Source organism: Nanorana parkeri, unplaced genomic scaffold (assembly GCF_000935625.1).
Source record: "Nanorana parkeri isolate BGI_ZX_2015 unplaced genomic scaffold, ASM93562v1 scaffold1002, whole genome shotgun sequence".
Taxonomy (NCBI): Eukaryota; Metazoa; Chordata; class Amphibia; order Anura; family Dicroglossidae; genus Nanorana; species Nanorana parkeri.
Window position 1 is genome coordinate 428968 of NW_017307270.1, and position 20131 is coordinate 449098.

The 20131-nt window shown below is 44.8% G+C and overlaps 1 protein-coding gene across 1 annotated transcript in view; it reads left to right on the plus strand.

Annotated features, from left to right (window-relative positions):
• Positions 1-16516, plus strand: part of BAZ1A (bromodomain adjacent to zinc finger domain 1A) — a 72825-nt gene extending 56309 nt beyond the window's left edge. Inside the window, exons 26-29 of the mRNA XM_018567057.1 lie at positions 397-863; positions 9116-9261; positions 13090-13177; positions 15355-16516. Of these exons, the coding sequence (XP_018422559.1) occupies positions 397-863; positions 9116-9261; positions 13090-13177; positions 15355-15545 (892 nt within the window). The 3' untranslated portion in view covers positions 15546-16516. The remainder of the gene's footprint in view (positions 1-396; positions 864-9115; positions 9262-13089; positions 13178-15354) is intronic.
• The last annotated feature ends 3615 nt before the right edge of the window (positions 16517-20131 follow it).

A 20131-nucleotide genomic window follows, 5' to 3' on the forward strand; every position in this document is an offset into this window, starting at 1 on the left:
GGGGGGGGTCGTTTACCGGCCCGTAGAAGTGATCTGACAGCAGCTGAGCCACCAGAATCATTTCAATTGTAAAGCCGACAGCCGGCTCTACAAATGTAAACGGAGTCCTAGCGGCTAAAGCTGCCGGGTGTCTGTTTAAACGGGCCTGCTGCCAGTGATGTACTATGTACGTCACTGGTCACAAAGGGGTTAAAAAAAACCCTGTGAAATCTCTTCCAATAGTTAAGAATATTAGTTGGCTGCTGATTCAGATAGGCACTTTTAATTACACTAGATTGCAGATTTGCTTGTGTAGCAGTTTAGGTAGAAGTGGAATTTTGCTTGAAGTTCAAGTTTTTTTTTCTCTCAATTTGCATTACCTTCTTTGTATACACGTTTAACCTTTTGTTGTTTTAGTACAAAAAAGAAAAGCAAAGCCAAAGTACGATTACCTTTAAAGATAAAAGGAGGCAAATCTGCTGGAAAGCCTGGACCTAAGAAAAAGTATGGGAAGTCACCGAAAAGTCAGCAAGGTACTCCAAAAACTACTCCACCTGCTGGAAGGGGCAGAGGAAAGAAAGCCCATTCTGCCCCTCCACAGGAGAAGAAAGTAGGAGCTCGTCATTCCATGCACACTTCACAGCTCCATTCTGAGGGCCACGAGACATCTCTGCTGGAGTTGGTATCAGCACCAGGCCGTGGCCGGGGTAGAGGGAGAGGAAAGAAGATTAAATCTGTTGATAACACCCCAGTAGGCACCCCTTTTGCTTTCCGTCCATTTAGTTTGGAAAACGCTGAGCAGGCACTCAAAGGGAGAAATGAACAGTCTGAGAACTTTACACCTACTCGGAAAGGCAGAGGAAGGGGCAAGAAACGGTTATCAGGTGAGTCGTGGTAATATCCTACTGCATTTATCTTTCAGTATCACAAGTTGCCTAAAGGTGTTAAGAAATGGGCACAGACGTTTATATTTCAATGTTCTTAAAGTAGAGCTCAGGCAGATCACCACTTGTACACTGACCTGTATTGACACCTTAATTACCAGCCCATTTTTCAGTGCTGTGATAGTTTGGCAATTACTCCGTCAACACTGTGCCCAAATTGATTTAATACTTTTTGGCAAAGCTTTCTTTTGGTGGTATTTAATAACCACTGGGTTTATTTTTTACTTTAGGCAAAAAGATCTAAAACTTTGAAGAGAACTTTCTGTTATAAAACATATGACATAAAAATGCCAGGTTGGTACAAATAACCCCGAAATTACCCCTGAAGCAGAGGAAGAATGATCTTGTTTAAAAAAATAAAAATGCTTTCTCTTTCATTGAGGGGCACATGAAGTCTAAGGGGGTCGGGGTGCTCCCCTGTTATGCTGGGGGGCACACTCTCCATTAATGGGTCGAGGCCTGCTTGCAGCATGCCCCCTGATAATGGTGAAATCTGTAGCCTGGAATCATGCTTCTCTCTGACTTTGAAGTCTTTTCCCTCATCACCGCTCCATTGGTTGTGGCTTTTTCCTTTGCCCTATTGGCTGAGGTTTTTACTGAAGTCATGCAGGACCTAATTACCCAGTTGTTTTCTGACTGATAGCAGAGGCTGCGCATGCTCTAATGTGCCCTCCTCAGAAGTTTTTATATCTGATTTTACCTGCTGCCCTAGTGGCTTCTGAGCCATCAGCTGCAGAGTCTGAGTCGCTCATGTCCAGAGCTTATGACGAGTCACAAACCATTGCTATTACTCCTAAGTTAAGATATTTTTAGTTCTTCATGCAGTCCGCACCACTCTGAAGTTAGATGACAAGCGTGCTGTCTCTAGCACTGGAGCTCTATGGAAACTATAGCCTCGTATAGGATCCCTAAGACTGCAAACGGGGATTGTCCTGGGCACCTTGTCGGTGCAGGTTTAGGTGATCTGGCTGTCCCTTCAGCATTAAACCAACCTGTTAGAGTGCCCTCCGATTTTTAGATCCAACGAACAACATTACTGCAGTGTTGTACATTAATCATCAGGGAGGAACAAAGGTGTTTCTGTGACAGGAGAGGTAGAGTGAATCCTGTCCTGGCCTGAATTTTGTGTCAGCTCTGTCAACCATGTTCATGCCTTCCATAGACAATTGGCAGGCAGATTTCCTCAGCTGGAGCATCTGGACCCGGGACAGTGGTCCCTGAACCTGGAGTCACAAGTGGGGGATAACAGATATGCACCTTTTTGATTCAACAACAATTTAGACATGTTAGTCTCCAGGTCTAGGGATCTGCTGGCGAAAGCAATAGATGTTTTAGTGGGATTAGTACACCTTTCCTCCTCTGAAACTTAATTTTGCCCGCTCCACAGGATCAAGATGAAGGGCATTTCCGTGATGCACATTGTTCCGGATTGGCCCAGGTTGGTGTGGCATGCCAGCCTGTTAAGACTTCTCAGTCTGGCTGAGTCCATGGCATATCTGGATCTGCTGTCCCAAAGAAAGATTTGCCATCCTACTTCTTGGTCTCTGGCTTTAACATGGCCTTTAAAGCCCACATTCTAAGGAACAGGGGTATCTGTGAGCATTTTAATTCCTACATGCTTAATTCCAGGAAGTCCACTTCCTGCAAAGTCAGATTGGATGTGGAGAGCGTTTCTCCAGAGGACGGATTCACTCTTTCCCCCCAGTAGGGTCTGGACCAGCAATTGGCTCTTAGCACCATCAAGGAACAAATCTATGCTCTTTCCATTCTGTTTTGTTCTTTTGTGCAGGGGGTTTCCCTGTGGATCCAATCCTCTTCAACTGGGTAACTTGAATCTGGTTCTCTCATCTCTTCAGAAGCCGGTTTGAGCCTAATAGAGACATTCCTCTCTCTACTCTCACCTTCAAGATTGTATTTCTTGTGATCATTACCATGGCTAGGTGAGTGTCTGTCTGAGCTGGCAGCTTTATCTTGCGAAGAACCCTTTTTGATCTTGCATAAGGACAAGGTGCTGTTGAATTCCGGACTTCCTTTATTCGCAAAGTAGACTCTGCCTTTCGTTTTAATCGTCCAGGTGGCAGTGGATGGATCAGCAGGGAAAAGCACTGGACTGTCCAGAAAGCAATTACGTTTCCTTTTGGTCAGTGATCACAAAGTATTAACAGCAGTAAGCCATGACTACCCAGCAATTAGCTTTCACAGGAGCAGGTCAGCAGTGGCAGTTTTTTTTTTTTTTCTCTCCCGTTCATTGAAGTGAACAGGGCAACAGATCGTAGATCCTGAATGGTAGGGTATATCGCAACCTGCAGGAGTAGGACGTTAGGCACATAACAAAAGACAAGACAGCCTAGGGGCGGCCCCTGCTGGTGGCCCAACCCTCCACTTGCTGACAAGTCTCCAGTTTTTTGCCTAGCGTCAGGAGTAAGGAGCTTCGACTTTTTTCTCTTGAATTCTTGTCGGGATTTCTCCTGTTTTTTCACTGGATCTTCTAGCAAGTGTCGGCAGAGAGACGGGCTGGATGTTTGTGGATCCTTGCAGTCTTCCCTGGACGACCGGCGAGCAAATGCAGACTCTGCCACGGTGGGTCGGCTGTTTTTTTTTAACGGAGTGGCCTGTGGGTTTGTCCCTGTGGGGTGCATATGACTGGGGGTCTCGGCCTTCCAGTCACAGCACTCCACACAGGCTGGCGGCGCCGCGGCTGCGGTGTGTTTTTTCTCCGCCATCCCTGCGCACCCTGTGAGCGGCGCGGGAGGTCGCGGTACCGCGGCCGCATGTTCGTTTCTGTTTTCGGCCCCTTGTGCGCGGGCGGCCAAAAATCGAGATTCGGCTCCTATTGCGGCCTACTCCGGATGCCACGGCCGCCATCTTGGACGAGGGCAGCTTGCCCTTCTTGTGTGACCTCACTTCCGGTCCGCGGGTGAATGGGGCGGTACTTTTTCACCGTGGAGGCGATTTCCAAGTGGACACAGGTCTGCTACTGATCCAGGCTGTCGGGGTCCACGGGCTGGAGGCCATTTTTGCTGGATCTTCCGATCTTCTGTGCCAGGGGCCGTGAGTTGCTGGGTCTCCTTCTACCTGCGGGGGTCTCAGTTTTGGGCGGTTGGAGTCTGTGGGTGGTGCCCAGGGACCACAGGGACAAGCCGTCTGAGGTGCCTTGTGGGGGCTGCGGGCTTCCATTAGAGGCTGCTTGCCTTTCCCTGCTATGGGCGTTTTGCACGCCTGCGTCCCTTCCCCAGTTGCCGTTGCTCCCTTGGGGTCCTATGTGGAGGTGCTCAGTCCTGTGGGTACTGTGCTGTCCCTGGGGGTCTTTTCCTCTGCCATGGATGGTTTTGGGCCGCGCATTGAGCGTGTTTTGACGCAGGGGCCCCCCTAGAAAGTGGGCTTTGCCATTGCCGTCTCCTGCCCTTTCGGGGGAGTCCGAGGGGAAACTTCCACGTCGTCTCGTCCTGATCCTAGTGATTCCTCACGGGCAGATCCGGCCAGTGAGGATGAGGCGGCATCTTCGCTCCTGGTTCAGGAACGTGAAATGGTTTTGGCGCTAGTCCGCGCTGTCAGGGAGACTTCCATTTGAGGATACTCCTGGCTCTTCCGCACTGCCGCCAGTGCAGTTTGGAACGCATAAGAGTAGGCGTGATCAGGCTTCCAAGAAAGCTATGATGGAATTGCTCTTTACTGGGGACAGTCTGTTTGGATCCTCCTTGGATGAGATCATTAAGATCTGACGGGTGTTAAGAGTAGCTTTCTTCCCCAGGCGAGCAAGAAGGAGCAGTGCCGGAAGCCTGGGCCCACTTTCTCCGCTCACAGGTGGCTTTTTTGGCCCCCTCGACACGGGCGGAAAGTTTCACAAGCCCTCCCCTTCACAATCCTAAGTCTGGCAAGCCCCAATCCGCATGGAGGTCACGCCCCCGCCTCTGGTTCCCAGTGTGGGGGCGCGCTTTTGGCTCTTTGCGGATTTTTAATTGGCCCACGTCTCCGACACTTGGGTCCGGGAACTGGTTTCTTCTGACTACGAGATTGAATTTCTGTCCCGTCCTGGGAACCGGTTCTTCCCGTCCAACACGCGACTCTCTCCGTCACGCTCTGGCGGACCTTTTTGTCCCAGGGGGTGATCATGCCGGTTCCGTCCTCGGAAAGGTTCAAAGGGTTTTATTCTAACCCGTTTACAGTGCCCAAGGAAGAGGGGGTTCGGCCCATCCTTGACCTCAAACGCTTGAACACTTTTGTGCGGGTCCGTCGGTTCCGGATGGAGTCGAGTCAGGTTCGTGGTGGCCTGGCTTCGTCGGGGAGATGTGCTGGCATCCATCGACATCAGGGATGCCTACCTTCATGTACCGGTTTGTGAGTCTCATCAGCAATATCTTCGTTTCGCAGTAGGGGAGGTGCATGTTCAATTTGAAGCGCTGCCTTACGGGCTGGCGCCTGCTCCGCGGGTGTTCACCAAGGTGCTTGCCCTGATTCTGGCGCTGTTGCGTTGTCGGGGGGTTTCGGCTACCTAGACGATCTGCTTCTGCGGGCGGAGTCGCACTCCTCTGGTGACGGCTCTGGAGGTCACGGTACGGTCTTTTGGAGGAGTTTGGTTGGCTCCTGAACCTCCTGGAGGTCTTGCCTAGTGCCTTCTCCACACCTGGAATATCTGGGCCTAGTTCTGGACCCTGTCGCAACCCGGGTTTTTCTCCCTCGGGACAAGCTCCTGAAACTTCGTTCCAAAGTACGGCTGCTGCGGACTGGCCGGTGGTCGCCCATTCGCTTTTGCATGCAGGACCTGGGTCTCATGGTGGCCTCCTTCGAGGCGGTGTCCTTTGTGCAGCACCACTCCAGGACCCTGCAGAGGAACATCCCGGTACAGTGGGACAAGTCCCCCCTATCCTTGGACAGGGACATTCGGGTGTCTCGAGAGGCGAGAGCCTCCTTGCGGAGGTGGCTTCATTCTCCGGCCTTGGTGCGGGGGAAGTCCTTCCTTCCTGAGCACTGGACAGTAGTCACCACGGATGCCGGCCTTTGGGGGTGGAGTCCTGGGGTCGCTGGAGGAGTCCCGGCCTTTGGGGGTGGACTGTGCAGGGTCGCTGGAGGAGTCCCATCTGTTGATTAAACGTGTTGGAACTTCGGCGATTCGCCTTTCTCTCCTTCATTGGTCGACACGGCTTCAGGATCTGGCGGTTCGGATCCAGTCGGACAACGTCACCGCTGTGGCGTACATCAACCACCAGGGCGACACTAAAAGCGTGGCCGCAGGTTGAGAGGTGTTCGGGATTCTCTCCTGGGCGGAGAATCAGGTTCTGGCTCTCGGCGGTCTACATCCCGGGGTTGCGGTCTACATCCCGGGGGTTGGCCAATTGTGCAGTGACCGGGAGAGGTCACTGCACCCAGAAGTTTTTCAGCAGCTCTGTCTTCGCTGGGGGACGCCGGAGGTGGATCTTCTGGCGTCTCGGTTCAACCGGAAGGTGGTCCGGTTTGTGGCCCGGGCCCGGAATCCTTGGGCGGAGGCGGTAGATGCCCTGGTGGCTCCATGGGGTCATTATGGTCTGATTTGTGCCTTTCCTCCGCTGTATCTGTTGCCTCGACTTCCGACGCCGAATCGCGGCCGAGAACGTCACCTCTCCTAACTGCTCCTAACTGTTTGTTACTTACTGGAGACTTGTCAGCAAGTGGGGGGTTGGGCCACCCCTAGGCTGTCTTGTCTTTTGCTATGTGCCTAGAGTCCTACTCCTGCAGGTGGCGATATACCCTACCATTCAGGATCTACGATCTGTTGCCCTGTGTTCTTCAATGAACGGAGAGAAAAGGATTTTAAGTAGTTTCTCTAATCGGAGAGAATGTTAGGCACTGACGGAAAGCATTGATTCACACTCGCAGATATTACTTTAGGTAAACGCAAGGCTAATGCAGCCACAGTATCCAAGGGAATACTCAGCATGAGTAAACACATTGTTGTGCGGAAGTGTTCTTGGCCCCTGGATGTATTTGCATTGCACTTAATAAAGCATTCAATTAAGCTCCCGAATGTTGATTTGCTGTTTTCTGTTGCTAAATTTCCACTAAAAATGTTAGCTGTCTGGCTGTCATGGTGATCCAATGGATTCCGTACTTCTAGTCACTTACCTGAGACAGTTATGCAGTTAATGAGGAAATCATAAGTGTTTTGTTTTTTTCTTTTTTTGCGCATTTGTTCTAGGTCAGTGACTCAAATTTAGGGCTGCAGCTAACGATTATTTTCACGATCGATTAGCCGATTTATTAACTTCGATTAATGGGATTTTTTTAAAAATCGTTAATTTAAAATAACATTTGCGGCAATCCCTGATGTGTAGCGCAATTGTCGTTCTATGTTGGTATACCTGACTTGTGTTAGCAAAAGTGCGTTTGTAGGGTTGGGACTTTCAAATTTTTTTTTGGGGGGGGGGGGGGTGTTACCTTTCCCTCTTTGGGTGTTATCCAAATGTTTGTGGGGGGGGGGGGGGGTTCACCTTTCCACTTCAGTGGATTCAGCTGCCAAGGCAGCTGAATGTCAACACAGCATGCAGTGGCTTGAAGCAATAGCCAGTCTGTTTAAAGTACAATTGCAGGCTGACTATTGTACCTGCCTACTGACAATCAACTGAGGAGGGAACTGAAGGAGAAAGTTCTCCATCAGGTCCTCCTCTGCTGATTGACAGCAGGCAGTGGGCCGGTGCAATAGCCAGCCTGCTATTGGCTATTGCAATTTTTAAAATAACCAAAAGCAGGCTTGCTATTGTTTCCAGTCGCTGGATAGGAGGGGAGACTCCACGCCGGAACACCGGCTTTCTAGGGGGGCACAGGGGAGCAGTGGAGGCATGGCACTGTAGCTCGCGGTATACTGAGCTTGGGGTAACGGGAGGACGCTCCTTTTTAAAGCCTTTGGAGCTGTACGACAGAAATCCAGCATTTTTTGGAGAGGCCAGCATTGGCAGCCTCCATTCTCTGTCAATACACCCAGCAAGAAAGTTTGACTTTTTCAGTGACACTAAAAAGGGAGCAGTCTCTTGGACAACACTGTAGCATACATATATGTAATGCTGGAGCTATAAACAGCCATTGCCTATTTGGAACACTCAGATTAGGGAGGCTGTTTTTTTCGAATATTGAAGAAAAACTAGGAACAAATGATAATTGTTGTCCTTTGTGACCAATAAGATGACTAGTTTAATAAAAGATTAAGGGCCCATTTACACATGCAGTGCACTGGATCAACACAGGTCACCACAATAGTTTTCTGTGTGTTCCATGCACACTGCAATGTAGTGGGGAGTGCGCTGTGATAAAATGCAAACATGCTGGATTTTATCACAGCGCACCGCATGCCGCCAGTTGCTGCACGGCAGCAGTGTTTTCAGCAGATGGGCAAGTGTGAACAGGCCCTATATCTGATTGGTCCTACATTATAAGCAACACCACCTTCTGTCCCTTTCCCCCCTCCCCCAGTTTCAGCCTGCATATAATTTCAGCATATAATCTCTTAAATGTGATTGTTGGAGAGGTTTATTGTATAATACTTGTAAGTCCTTAGGTGGATGGTGTGGGATTTCAATGCAACACAAGTTAATACCTCGTCTAAGCCACTGGTAAATGGAATGAGATGCTCTAGGAAATACCTTCATTGCAGCTTTTATTTTTTAGGGATGCGGCCAGCGTCTCGCCTCCCGTCGCAGAGCGGTGTGTGGGTGGAGACAGCCCACTCTGCCACAGCAGGCTGAGCTCCACTCGCTCAGCCTCCTGTGACAGCGAGTCAGGAAGGAGAGCGGTACAAACACTCATTGATCGCTGAGTGTTTGTACATAATTTAAGACATGGTATGTTAACTATATCCTCAATTATGAATGAATGGGAAGTGATCTACATCACCTCCTGTTCATTCATGATTATGGTTATGGATATAGTAAACATAGTCTGTCCTCATGTTATGAATGAACAGGAACACTCAGTATAGAGGATTCTTGTTCATTTATAAAAGGGGAAGCAGAAAAATAGATAGAGGACTCTGTAAAAGTAAAGTAAAAAATAAAAATATTTGATAAATGAATAAAGAAAAATTAAGTTTTTATAAAAAATATTTAGAAAATGTGAAAGTTAAAGTTTGTTTCAGCCTGACATTTTTATTTTTTTTATTTCGGTTTCGTTTCGGTGCACCTCTACTACTTTTTTTTTTTTAAGACTATATCTGTTTTTGTCTCCAGAAATCTCTTCAGGTGATCAAGGAAACAGGAGGAGCTCTGGTCGACATCAAGGTGTACATGAGTTATCCGCTTGTGAACAGTTGGTGGTAGATTTGGTGAGAAACGATGACAGCTGGCCTTTCATGAGACTGGTTTCCAAATACCAGGTAACATAAAACAAGGCTATATCTGTGCTTGTCTCCAGAAATCTCTTCAGGTGATCAAGGAAACAGGAGGAGCTCTGGTCGACATCAAGGTGTACATGAGTTATCCGCTTGTGAACAGTTGGTGGTAGATTTGGTGAGAAACGATGACAGCTGGCCTTTCATGAGACTGGTTTCCAAATACCAGGTAACATAAAACTGATGTTGGCTTCTTGGAATATAGTTGCATAGTATTTGAAGTTGAATAAAGACATAGGTCCATCGAGTTCAACCTTTGTGTGCGTGTCTGTATACATGAGTCCCTGTGCCGTCTTAGGTTTTAAGAGTACCTATACCCCTATATGTTACGATCTCTGAGGAAGGTATCTAAATGATTTTGAATGATTCAATACTGTCTGTAGATACCACTGCTTGTGACAGAGAAGAAGCCCCTACGCCCTTTGTGGTTAAATCTTTTCTCCACCAATTTTAGGTGGTGGCCTCTAGTCCTTGTTAGGGAGTTTACAGTAAAACGTTTAGTGCTGATGTTGCCATCACCACCTTGTACATTAAAATCATGTCCCCTCTTAATCGCCTCACTTCCAGCTTGAACAAGTTTAAATTTAGCAACCTTGTCTCATAGCTTTGATCCTCCAGCCCCTTAATTAGTTTAGTTGCCCTTCTCTGGACTCTGTGGATTGGTGACCAAAACGGAACCGTATACTCAAGATGAGGCCGAACCAGTGATCTATAAAGTGGCAAGATTATCGCTTTGTCTCTAGTACATTCCCTTTTTAATATATGACAGTACTCTACTAGCTTTGTTGACCGCAGCCTGGCATTACAAGCTATTATTCAATCTGTGGTCGACTATGACCCCCAAATCTTTTTCCATTTCTGGCTTCCCTAGTGGAGTTCCCATTAATGTGTATTCAGCTTGCCTGTTTTTAACCCCAAAATGTATTACTGTACATTTTTCAACGTTTAAACCTCATCTGCCACATAGTCGTCCACACCCTATTTTGTTCAGGTCCCCCTGTAATGTTATACTGTCAGTGACTATTACCCTCCCCAATTTTAGTATCATCTGCAAACACAGAAACATGGCTATGAATCCCTCCCTAATATAATTAATAAACAGGTTAGACAATATTGGGCCTAGCACAGAACCCTGGGGCACACCACTCATTACTGTGAAAATGAGCACTTTTCATTTCATCTATGCCCATAGATTTCAGCTTGTGTATTAAGCGTTTATGTGGCACTGTGCCAAATGCTTTTGCAAAATCCAGGTACACCACATTCACTGGTTTTCCCCATCCAGATATCTACTCACCTCTTCGTAGAATGTCAGTAGGTTGGTCTGACAAGAATGGTCCTTCATAAATCCATGCTGATTATCACTTATTATACCTTTTGTCAAAAACAAAATCTACTAAATAGTCCTTTATCATTCCCTCAAAAAGTTTGCATACTATTGATGTTAGACTGACTGGTCTGTAGTTTCCAGGTTGGCATCTTGAGCCTTTTTTGAATATCGCTAATACCGTTGCCGTACGCCAATCACTTGGTACCCTTCCAGACATTAAGGAGTCCTTGAAAATTAGGAATAACGGTCTCATTATAACCTGGCTGAGTTCTTTAAGTACACTGGGGTGCGGGTTTTCCCGTCCTATTGATTTATTTGCGTTACGTTTTTCTAGTCTGTGTTGAACCCCGTCTACCGCCAACCACTGCGGTATCTTGCACACTAAGCTACTCACATTCTTTTCTCCATTAAACCCGTCTTTTTCTAGAGTGTATACTGAGGAGAAAACTGAATTCAATATCTCAGCCTTCTCCCTATCATTTGTGATTAATCTCCCGTTCTCATCTTTTATTGGGCCTACCTGGTCTTTTCTTAACTTTTTTCCTTTTTATATATTGGAATAATTTTTTTGGGTTCTTCTTACAGACTGTGGCGATATGCTTTTCATAATCTGTTTTAGCTACCCGGATTTCATGTTTACATCTCTTATTGCATTCCTTGTAGTTCAGGAATGCCAGTGCAGTCCCCTCTGTCTTATATTTCTTAACTTCCAGCTTTTTGTCTTTGATGTGTTGTTTGTACCGTTTTCTTTAGCCATGCAGGCTTGGCTCTCGATCTTTTATTTTTGTTACCAAGTGGTATGCACTTGGTAATAGCGTTATGTAATGTATTCTTAAAACAATCCCACTTCTCATCAGTGTTCGAAATAATTTGTCCCATTTGTTGTCATACACTAGATGCCGCAGCTTCACAAAGTTTGCCTTTTTGAAATTTAGCGTTCTTGTCAGACCAACCCGCTTCTCTTTTCTGTACCCAATATTAAAATTAATCATCCTGTGATCACTGTTCCCCAAATTTCTATGTTCTCAACTAGGTCAGCATTGTTAGTGATTAATATATCCAGAATTGCATTCTTCCTGGTCGCGACCTCAACCATCTGATCCATGAAATTGTCCCGCAACAGGTTTAGAAAACGGCCAGCTTTTAAAGAATGAGCGGTTATAGGTGGCCCATCAATGTCCGGATAATTGAAGTCACCCATTATCACAACATTTCCCTGCTTCCAAGCTATTTCTATTTGGGGTTGTAAGCAAGCCCCCTACTCCTCCCATATGTTCGGGGGTTTATACCATACACCTATAATAAGTTTACAACTTCAATCAGTCTTATCCAGTTCTAGCCACAAATACTCAACACCATTGCAACTCTCCGTCGTGAGGTTATCTCTTATGTGCGCAGTAAGATTGCTTTTCACATACTGTAAATGCATACCCCCCCCCTTCTACCAAACCTGTCCCGTCTGAACAGGTTGTATCCTTGTACATTAGATGCCCAGTCAGGTGAGCTGCCTAGCCACGTTTTTGTTATTCCTACTGTATTGAAGTCCTTTTTGAGTAGCATAAGTTCAAACTCCTCTAATTTGTTTTGCTAGACTTCTAGCATTTGTAAACATACATTTTAGTTTAGTGCTAGTGGTTTGGTTTATATTATTGCTCGTTCCTGAATCCCAACGTATTCTTTTATTTGACCTTGGTACTGTAGATACGTTACTAATGTGTTTGACTGGAGTGAGCCCTCTGCCCCCACTTGGATTACTGCCCTTGTAGTAACACATTCTATGTTTATTTTCCCCATTTTTATTATTCCCTCCCCCCATTATCTAGTTTAAAAGTTCCTCCAGTCTTTTAGCAATTTTCTGCCCCAAAAGTGCTGCACCTTCCCCATATAAGATGCAGCCCATCTGTGCTGTAGAGCCGGTAACCAACTGAGAAGTCAACCCAGTTCGGGGCATTTGGGGCATGTGGAAGACAGTGGTCGCTCCGAGGAAGCATTCACTGAGTCCCCGGAGGGTTTGAAGAACGGGACATAGGCTCTATGTAGAATTTTGAATTGGGTTTCCCTCCAAGTTTCGTATGTGATGACCGTCCTAATTTTAGCGTATCCTCGGAGGAGTTTGTCCTGCCTCCATTCTTACTGGAGCAATCGCTCACCTTGCAGATAGGGTAAGCATCTTGCTCCAGCAATGCCACCCCTGAACTAATATCCCCAAAATCCTGCAACCTGGCATAATTATTAGGGTGTATTCAGGGCTGGCCTCTCTCGCACTCTTCCCTCTACCCCGCCTTCTAAGAGTAACCCAGCTACACACCTCGGGATCCTGCTCCTCTGTACTCCCCTCCTCCTATTCCTCCTCCTTGTGTTCTTCCCCCCCCCCCCCCCCACAGTGTGTTTGGATAGCTTTTTATTCTGCATCTGATATTGTCCTGTTTTATATTAAAGAAAATAAATACTTGTTTGATTCAAGCAGAATATTTTTTTTGTAGGTTCCAGATTATTTCGACATTATCAGGAAGCCCATTGCCTTAAATATAATCCGCGAGAAAGTGAACAAATGTGAATACAATTCAGCAAGTAAGTAATGTGTTTAAGTGAAATATGACTTGAATGTGTTCTTTTTTAAAAGCAATGCGTAGTATTTAAGTATATTTAGGAAGCATAAAAGATATGAAAATTAGTTTTTCTGAATGTGAAGTGCTAGGATTTACTGGAAAGCCCAGCCTGCTAAAAACTGCCACCAAAGCATCCTTTTTTCAATGTTCATAAAAGAAGCATTTTCTACAAATAGGGAAACAATGTAAAATATAATTTTTTTTATAATCATGTTAAAGTTAAAAATAGAACTCCTATACCAAAAACTATTATGGTTTCCCCCTATATTTTTTCTGATATAAAATGCATGTCTTTTTGTACATGGGATTTCTTTGTTCGAATTAGCTGCTTAAATGAATGTTTCCCACTTGCTGGCATCTCAAAACTGGTGTGGTTTATCCAGTCACTACAATTACCAAGGCTTATCTAACTACTCTTATTCTAGAGAATTTAGCTGCAAAAACGCTTGTAAATACAGTTAGTTTCTGCTTTTATGGTGATTGACACGTAGCAAAAAATATTGTAATTCTCCCCCCCCCAATCCCCCCTTTTAAGCATCTGACGAGGTGAGCTGCCTAGCCACGTTTTTGTTATTCCTACTGTATTGAAGTCCTTTTTGAGTAGCATAAGTTCAAACTCCTCTAATTTGTTTTGCTAGACTTCTAGCATTTGTAAACATACATTTTAGTTTAGTGCTAGTGGTTTGGTTTATATTATTGCTCGTTCCTGAATCCCAACGTATTCTTTTATTTGACCTTGGTACTGTAGATACGTTACTAATGTGTTTGACTGGAGTGAGCCCTCTGCCCCCACTTGGATTACTGCCCTTGTAGTAACACATTCTATGTTTATTTTCCCCATTTTTATTATTCCCTCCCCCCATTATCTAGTTTAAAAGTTCCTCCAGTCTTTTAGCAATTTTCTGCCCCAAAAGTGCTGCACCTTCCCCATATAAGATGCAGCCCATCTGTGCTGTAGAGCCGGTAACCAACTGAGAAGTCAACCCAGTTCGGGGCATTTGGGGCATGTGGAAGACAGTGGTCGCTCCGAGGAAGCATTCACTGAGTCCCCGGAGGGTTTGAAGAACGGGACATAGGCTCTATGTAGAATTTTGAATTGGGTTTCCCTCCAAGTTTCGTATGTGATGACCGTCCTAATTTTAGCGTATCCTCGGAGGAGTTTGTCCTGCCTCCATTCTTACTGGAGCAATCGCTCACCTTGCAGATAGGGTAAGCATCTTGCTCCAGCAATGCCACCCCTGAACTAATATCCCCAAAATCCTGCAACCTGGCATAATTATTAGGGTGTATTCAGGGCTGGCCTCTCTCGCACTCTTCCCTCTACCCCGCCTTCTAAGAGTAACCCAGCTACACACCTCGGGATCCTGCTCCTCTGTACTCCCCTCCTCCTATATTGTCCTGTTTTATATTAAAGAAAATAAATACTTGTTTGATTCAAGCAGAATATTTTTTTTGTAGGTTCCAGATTATTTCGACATTATCAGGAAGCCCATTGCCTTAAATATAATCCGCGAGAAAGTGAACAAATGTGAATACAATTCAGCAAGTAAGTAATGTGTTTAAGTGAAATATGACTTGAATGTGTTCTTTTTTAAAAGCAATGCGTAGTATTTAAGTATATTTAGGAAGCATAAAAGATATGAAAATTAGTTTTTCTGAATGTGAAGTGCTAGGATTTACTGGAAAGCCCAGCCTGCTAAAAACTGCCACCAAAGCATCCTTTTTTCAATGTTCATAAAAGAAGCATTTTCTACAAATAGGGAAACAATGTAAAATATAATTTTTTTTATAATCATGTTAAAGTTAAAAATAGAACTCCTATACCAAAAACTATTATGGTTTCCCCCTATATTTTTTCTGATATAAAATGCATGTCTTTTTGTACATGGGATTTCTTTGTTCGAATTAGCTGCTTAAATGAATGTTTCCCACTTGCTGGCATCTCAAAACTGGTGTGGTTTATCCAGTCACTACAATTACCAAGGCTTATCTAACTACTCTTATTCTAGAGAATTTAGCTGCAAAAACGCTTGTAAATACAGTTAGTTTCTGCTTTTATGGTGATTGACACGTAGCAAAAAATATTGTAATTCTCCCCCCCCCAATCCCCCCTTTTAAGCATCTGACGAATCCTTACAGCTGAATTTATAGAAGATGTTCAGTTGATGTTCTCAAACTGTTTCGAATATAACCAATTCAACAGCAATGAGGCCAAAGCAGGGCTCCGTTTGCAATCCTTCTTTGTCAATGAGGCTCAGAAACTGGGCCTGGAGGTCTCTTGTAGCAAGCCGATTATTCCACCAGGACCCACCAAAAAGTCGCGCATCTGATGTCCTATCAGCTTCCATTTTTCGATACTTTGTGGGGTCATGGTTTGCTTTATTGAGTTCCAGTTTAAAAAAAAAAAAAAAATTCCTGCTGAACTGAATCACCAACCATTGCTCAGCCACGTCAAGCAATAAGTCCAGCTGTCTTCGTAATGACCAAGCACTGATTTATTACACCACACAGCACTCAGGGTGATTGCAGCAAATAACTGCTAAATAGGGTCCAACCACGTATGTGTATTTTATATAAGTATATATACTGTATATGTATATCAGATTTACAACTCTTTAACTACTGTTAAGCTGTTTTTGTTTGTTTTTGGTTTAGTTATTTTTGCTTGTTTATAGCTGGGAGAAAAATGTTTAGGCTAAAACTGGCATTCCAGTTTTGGGTAAATGCAAGCAGTTTGAATCACCCACCAGATTCTCATCTCTTTGGCACTGATTTCTCTACAGTCCCGTTCCCTACTCAGTTACGAGGGAGTTTCATTCAGTCTTGTGGCTGTATTCTCATGTTGTTCGTTTATTTTTTTATTACAGAGAATGCAGCAGGAATGAGACTTTTGCTTGGCGTTACAGTAAGGGGTAGGGCTGGGAACTCAAGCAACTGGAGGACCAGAGAGAAAGCGGTACTAGCAAAAAAAAGTACTGCTTGTGAGTGTATCCACCATTAAAGTGATCCTGAACAACACTACTTGAGTAAATTCATTGGGGTATATTTTTGTGGGAGGAATTCAAGCGCTGAGAATATTTTGACTATTCTAGATATTTATTTAGTATTCAAAGAAACTTGTGAATTTTTTTTTTTTGTATTTATAAAACTTTTGTACTGAAGTTAAAGTATTTGTTAAGTAAAATGTTTTCCATGTCTTAAAGAAAACAACAAAAAACTGTTTCTACCTTTTTCATGAGACTGAAAGCTCTTACACAATTACATCTTTTTTTCACGTTCAGATACCAGTGTGAAAAGAAATAAAAGTGTTATGTAATTCTATTCAAAATGGGTGCTTGTTATAAGATTATTTATAGTTTTTTTTTTTTTTTTTTAATATTTACCTTGGATCAGGGTCTTGTAAACCTCTCAGACTAGGAGAAGTAGAGGCAGTACTAGGAGCCAATCAGGTGTGCTACATGTGTATGTGCTGACCGGAGGAGTGAGCAAAGGGTTGAACTTATCAGTCTGATGCTGCTCCTTCTTTGTCCCGTCTCAGGCTTTCGGTAGGGAGATGACCTATCTGTATTGATGAAGTGATATGGAGAAGAAAAAAAAATACCCAGTGTTTTCAGGTATAGTGAAGCATGTGACTCATTTCCCTTTTCGTGTGACATGCTTGATGGCGGCAAGAGAATCCTCAGCCCTAAATACGCTCTGACTAGAGCAAATCAGATCTTGTACAGGGCTTTCCTGCTCCCAGTCTCTGTATGCACAGCTGGGAAGTGAAAGGAAAATGGTAAGCATTTGCTGCTAGAGAGAGCGGAATTAAGTTGAAGGGTGTGCTGTGTGGACAAAACGCAGGTTCAGCTCAAACTCTTTTCATATGCAGTTTTGGCTATAGGCAGAATGGTAAGACTGTCAGGTTTTTATTGTTTGTACCAGTTGGGGAAATGTTTCCTCACTTCTGATGCTCCCTCACTCTGACAGGAAAGGAGGGAAAATCTTCTATTGCAAGAGGAAGGAACCTGGTACACTCCATGCAGTGTTTAACCCCTTTATGGCTGAGCATGTTTTTTTTTTATTTCTGTTAGTTTACATTTTTTGCTGTGATTCTTCCACAGCAATAATATACTTTTAGTGCACACACACATATTATATTTACCACATATGTGTGCCTAACGCTTCACTTAGGACTAAAACAAAAAATATATAAATAGAGGAAAACTTGTAAAGAAAACAAAAAACATGGACAAAAAAAAACATGTCCTGAAGTAATAAGAACACAGCTGCTGCTCCGTGGGCCTGGCACAGCGGGTCTCCTCTGACAAATTTGAAGGAGATCAGCAGGCTTCTAGCCGCTGATCTCTCCTCCAATCACTAGACCCGGAAGTGAAATGCATTACATCACTTCCGGTGTCACTGTGCATATTCTTCGGCTCTTGGATAGGGTTGGGCTCGATGTCCGAGCCAAACGTGAGTTCAACTCCTAACACATTGCTAGTTTGTGTGTTCGCCGAACACATGAACTATCAGGGCGTTCGGCGGGCTGTTTGCCCGCTGAACGCCCAACAAAGCAATGCGCCTTGTGAGGCTGTAATTGGCTAAAGGCTGTGGTCAGGTGCAAGACTTTGCCCAATCAGGGCACAGAGAACTGTGAGAGCCATGATTAGGCAAAGTCATGATGACTCTGTCCATTCATGGCTCACCTGTTACAACTGTAAACAGTTGGGCGGAGCTAGCTGTCATGTTTGCTCCCTCGTTCCCCTTTCTGGCCCTAGGTTCCAGCAGCAGCAGCCGTGTTCTTGGTACCGCTCTTAACCGCAGGCGATTGCTGTTAATTTACAAGCGATCCGGCGTCTGTACAGGCGGCGGCACCCCCCTTGCCGTGGCTGCTGGTGTCTTCCCCGGGCACCGCTGTCCCTGTGCGGTGCCCGGGAGCGGCTCGGCGGGTCTGCCCGAAGTGACCGGAGAGAGATACGGGTCTGCCCGAAGTGATCGGAGAGAAATTCAGCTTCCAACCGCTGATCTCTCCTCCGATCACTGGACCCGGAAGTGATGTGTATTACATCACTTCGTGTCTCCGGCTCTTAGAGCCAGGAGATGAAGCTGGGGAATCGGATCTTGGCTTATTTGGGGTCCCTAGGTGACAGGGGTCTGCAAGACCCCTGATGTCTCCATAAAGAGGACCTGTCACACCCTATCTAATAGCAATAGGGTTAGTGGGGGAAAAAATAGTGTTAAAAATTAACCAGTTGACAATCCGCGGTGTTAAACCCCCTTCCCATACGTGCGTGCCCACTAGGGGGCGTGCGCGAGCAGAAAAAAAATGCCGTCTGGTGACGGCAACCCGCCAATGCAGCAGTGCCGTCCGTCCGTTTTTCTACTACGGGCGGACGGCAAGAGGTTAAAGTAACATAAAAGAAAACTTATAAAATGGCAAAAAAAATTTTTTATGACCCATGTGCACGCACATACACACGACGGTGCGCCTACGTGCAAAAACGACAATTAAGCTACACATCGCCGCGAACGTCTGAACGAGATAAATAATTCTAGCACCGTCAATGACTGTTAGCACTAAACTGATGAGCGGTAAAAGCGTTTAAAATGTTCCCTATGGGAAATTTTGGGTATTTAATTTTTTTGCGGCTTCACGGGCGAACGCAATTTTAAGGCTTGACATGTTTGGTATCTATTTACCCGACGTGATCCTGTCTTTCATATTTTAAAAAAAAATTGGGTATTATATTATGTTTCTGTGCACTAAATTTTAATTTAGTTTATTTTTTCCTAAAAATACGGGTTTGACAAACATTTGTGCAAAAACCGTGCGACGTAAAAAATTGCACCTAGCATTTTTTTATTCTACAGGTCCTCTGCTTTCAGAAAATATATCATTGTTGGGGGTCTGAACCTGTTCCTGTCCCCATGGCAGTACCTGGATCCCATACACATTTTCTGGCAAATAAATTGCATATAAGGCTTCAAAATGGGGACCCCCACAGACCTGCATTGAGGTTCGAGTTTGAATTCGAACCGGACAGGGGGGTGTTCGGCTCATCAATACTCTTTAAAGCCAGGAGAAGACATTGATGAAGCATATCATCAGCTTCTTTTTTTTTTTTTTTAACCATAGTTTTTATTCAACATTTTTCACAATACAGGTGATGAAAATCACAGTTGCAAGACCCATACAATATAATGTGGCAGAGGACAAAATAACCAAAGAATACATGGCCAAAGGCCCAATATTTGCATAGGTGTATCATAAGCCAATCCTGAAAAGCCAGTGGGCCCTTAAAATGCTAGGGTCACAACAAATTAGTACAATTAATTCAAAAAAATAAGGCACCTATCATAAAAGCAAAGTAGCGATTATTATGCACGTGGTGTACAAATCTTTGCTGGTACATGGGTCAGAAAGCGACAAAGCTTTGGGGTGGGGAGGGGAAAAAAAAAGGGGGGGGGGAGAAGGTGTAACACTCTAAGGGAAAAGGGGAGAACAAGGGATAACATAAGTAATAACCAATCTTGGCAATACAATGTGAAAGTATTATTTATACTATTAACTTACTACAGCTGCAAATTATTGGATCTGAAAAAGTCTTAAGTGGTGCAGAGATCATATAAATATGGGAAGAGGGGGATGCTGTATAAGACACATTTGCCTCAGGAGAACTGTGCTAGCATGACCCGCTTGAGGTAGGAGATTCCTTCACACCATTCCAGAGCTACAACGTTTGTCAGTCAACCAACAGCCCCAATCTGTATTGAATTTATGTTCCCTGAGGTGAGCTCTGCCAAACAGAAATTCAAAATGCATATGTGTGTTAAGTGTGTCGATCATCATTGACATGGTCGGGATTGCCTGTTGTTTCCACAACCTAGCTATAACTAATCTAGCTGCTATGAGTATGTGTGTCACGAGTACTCG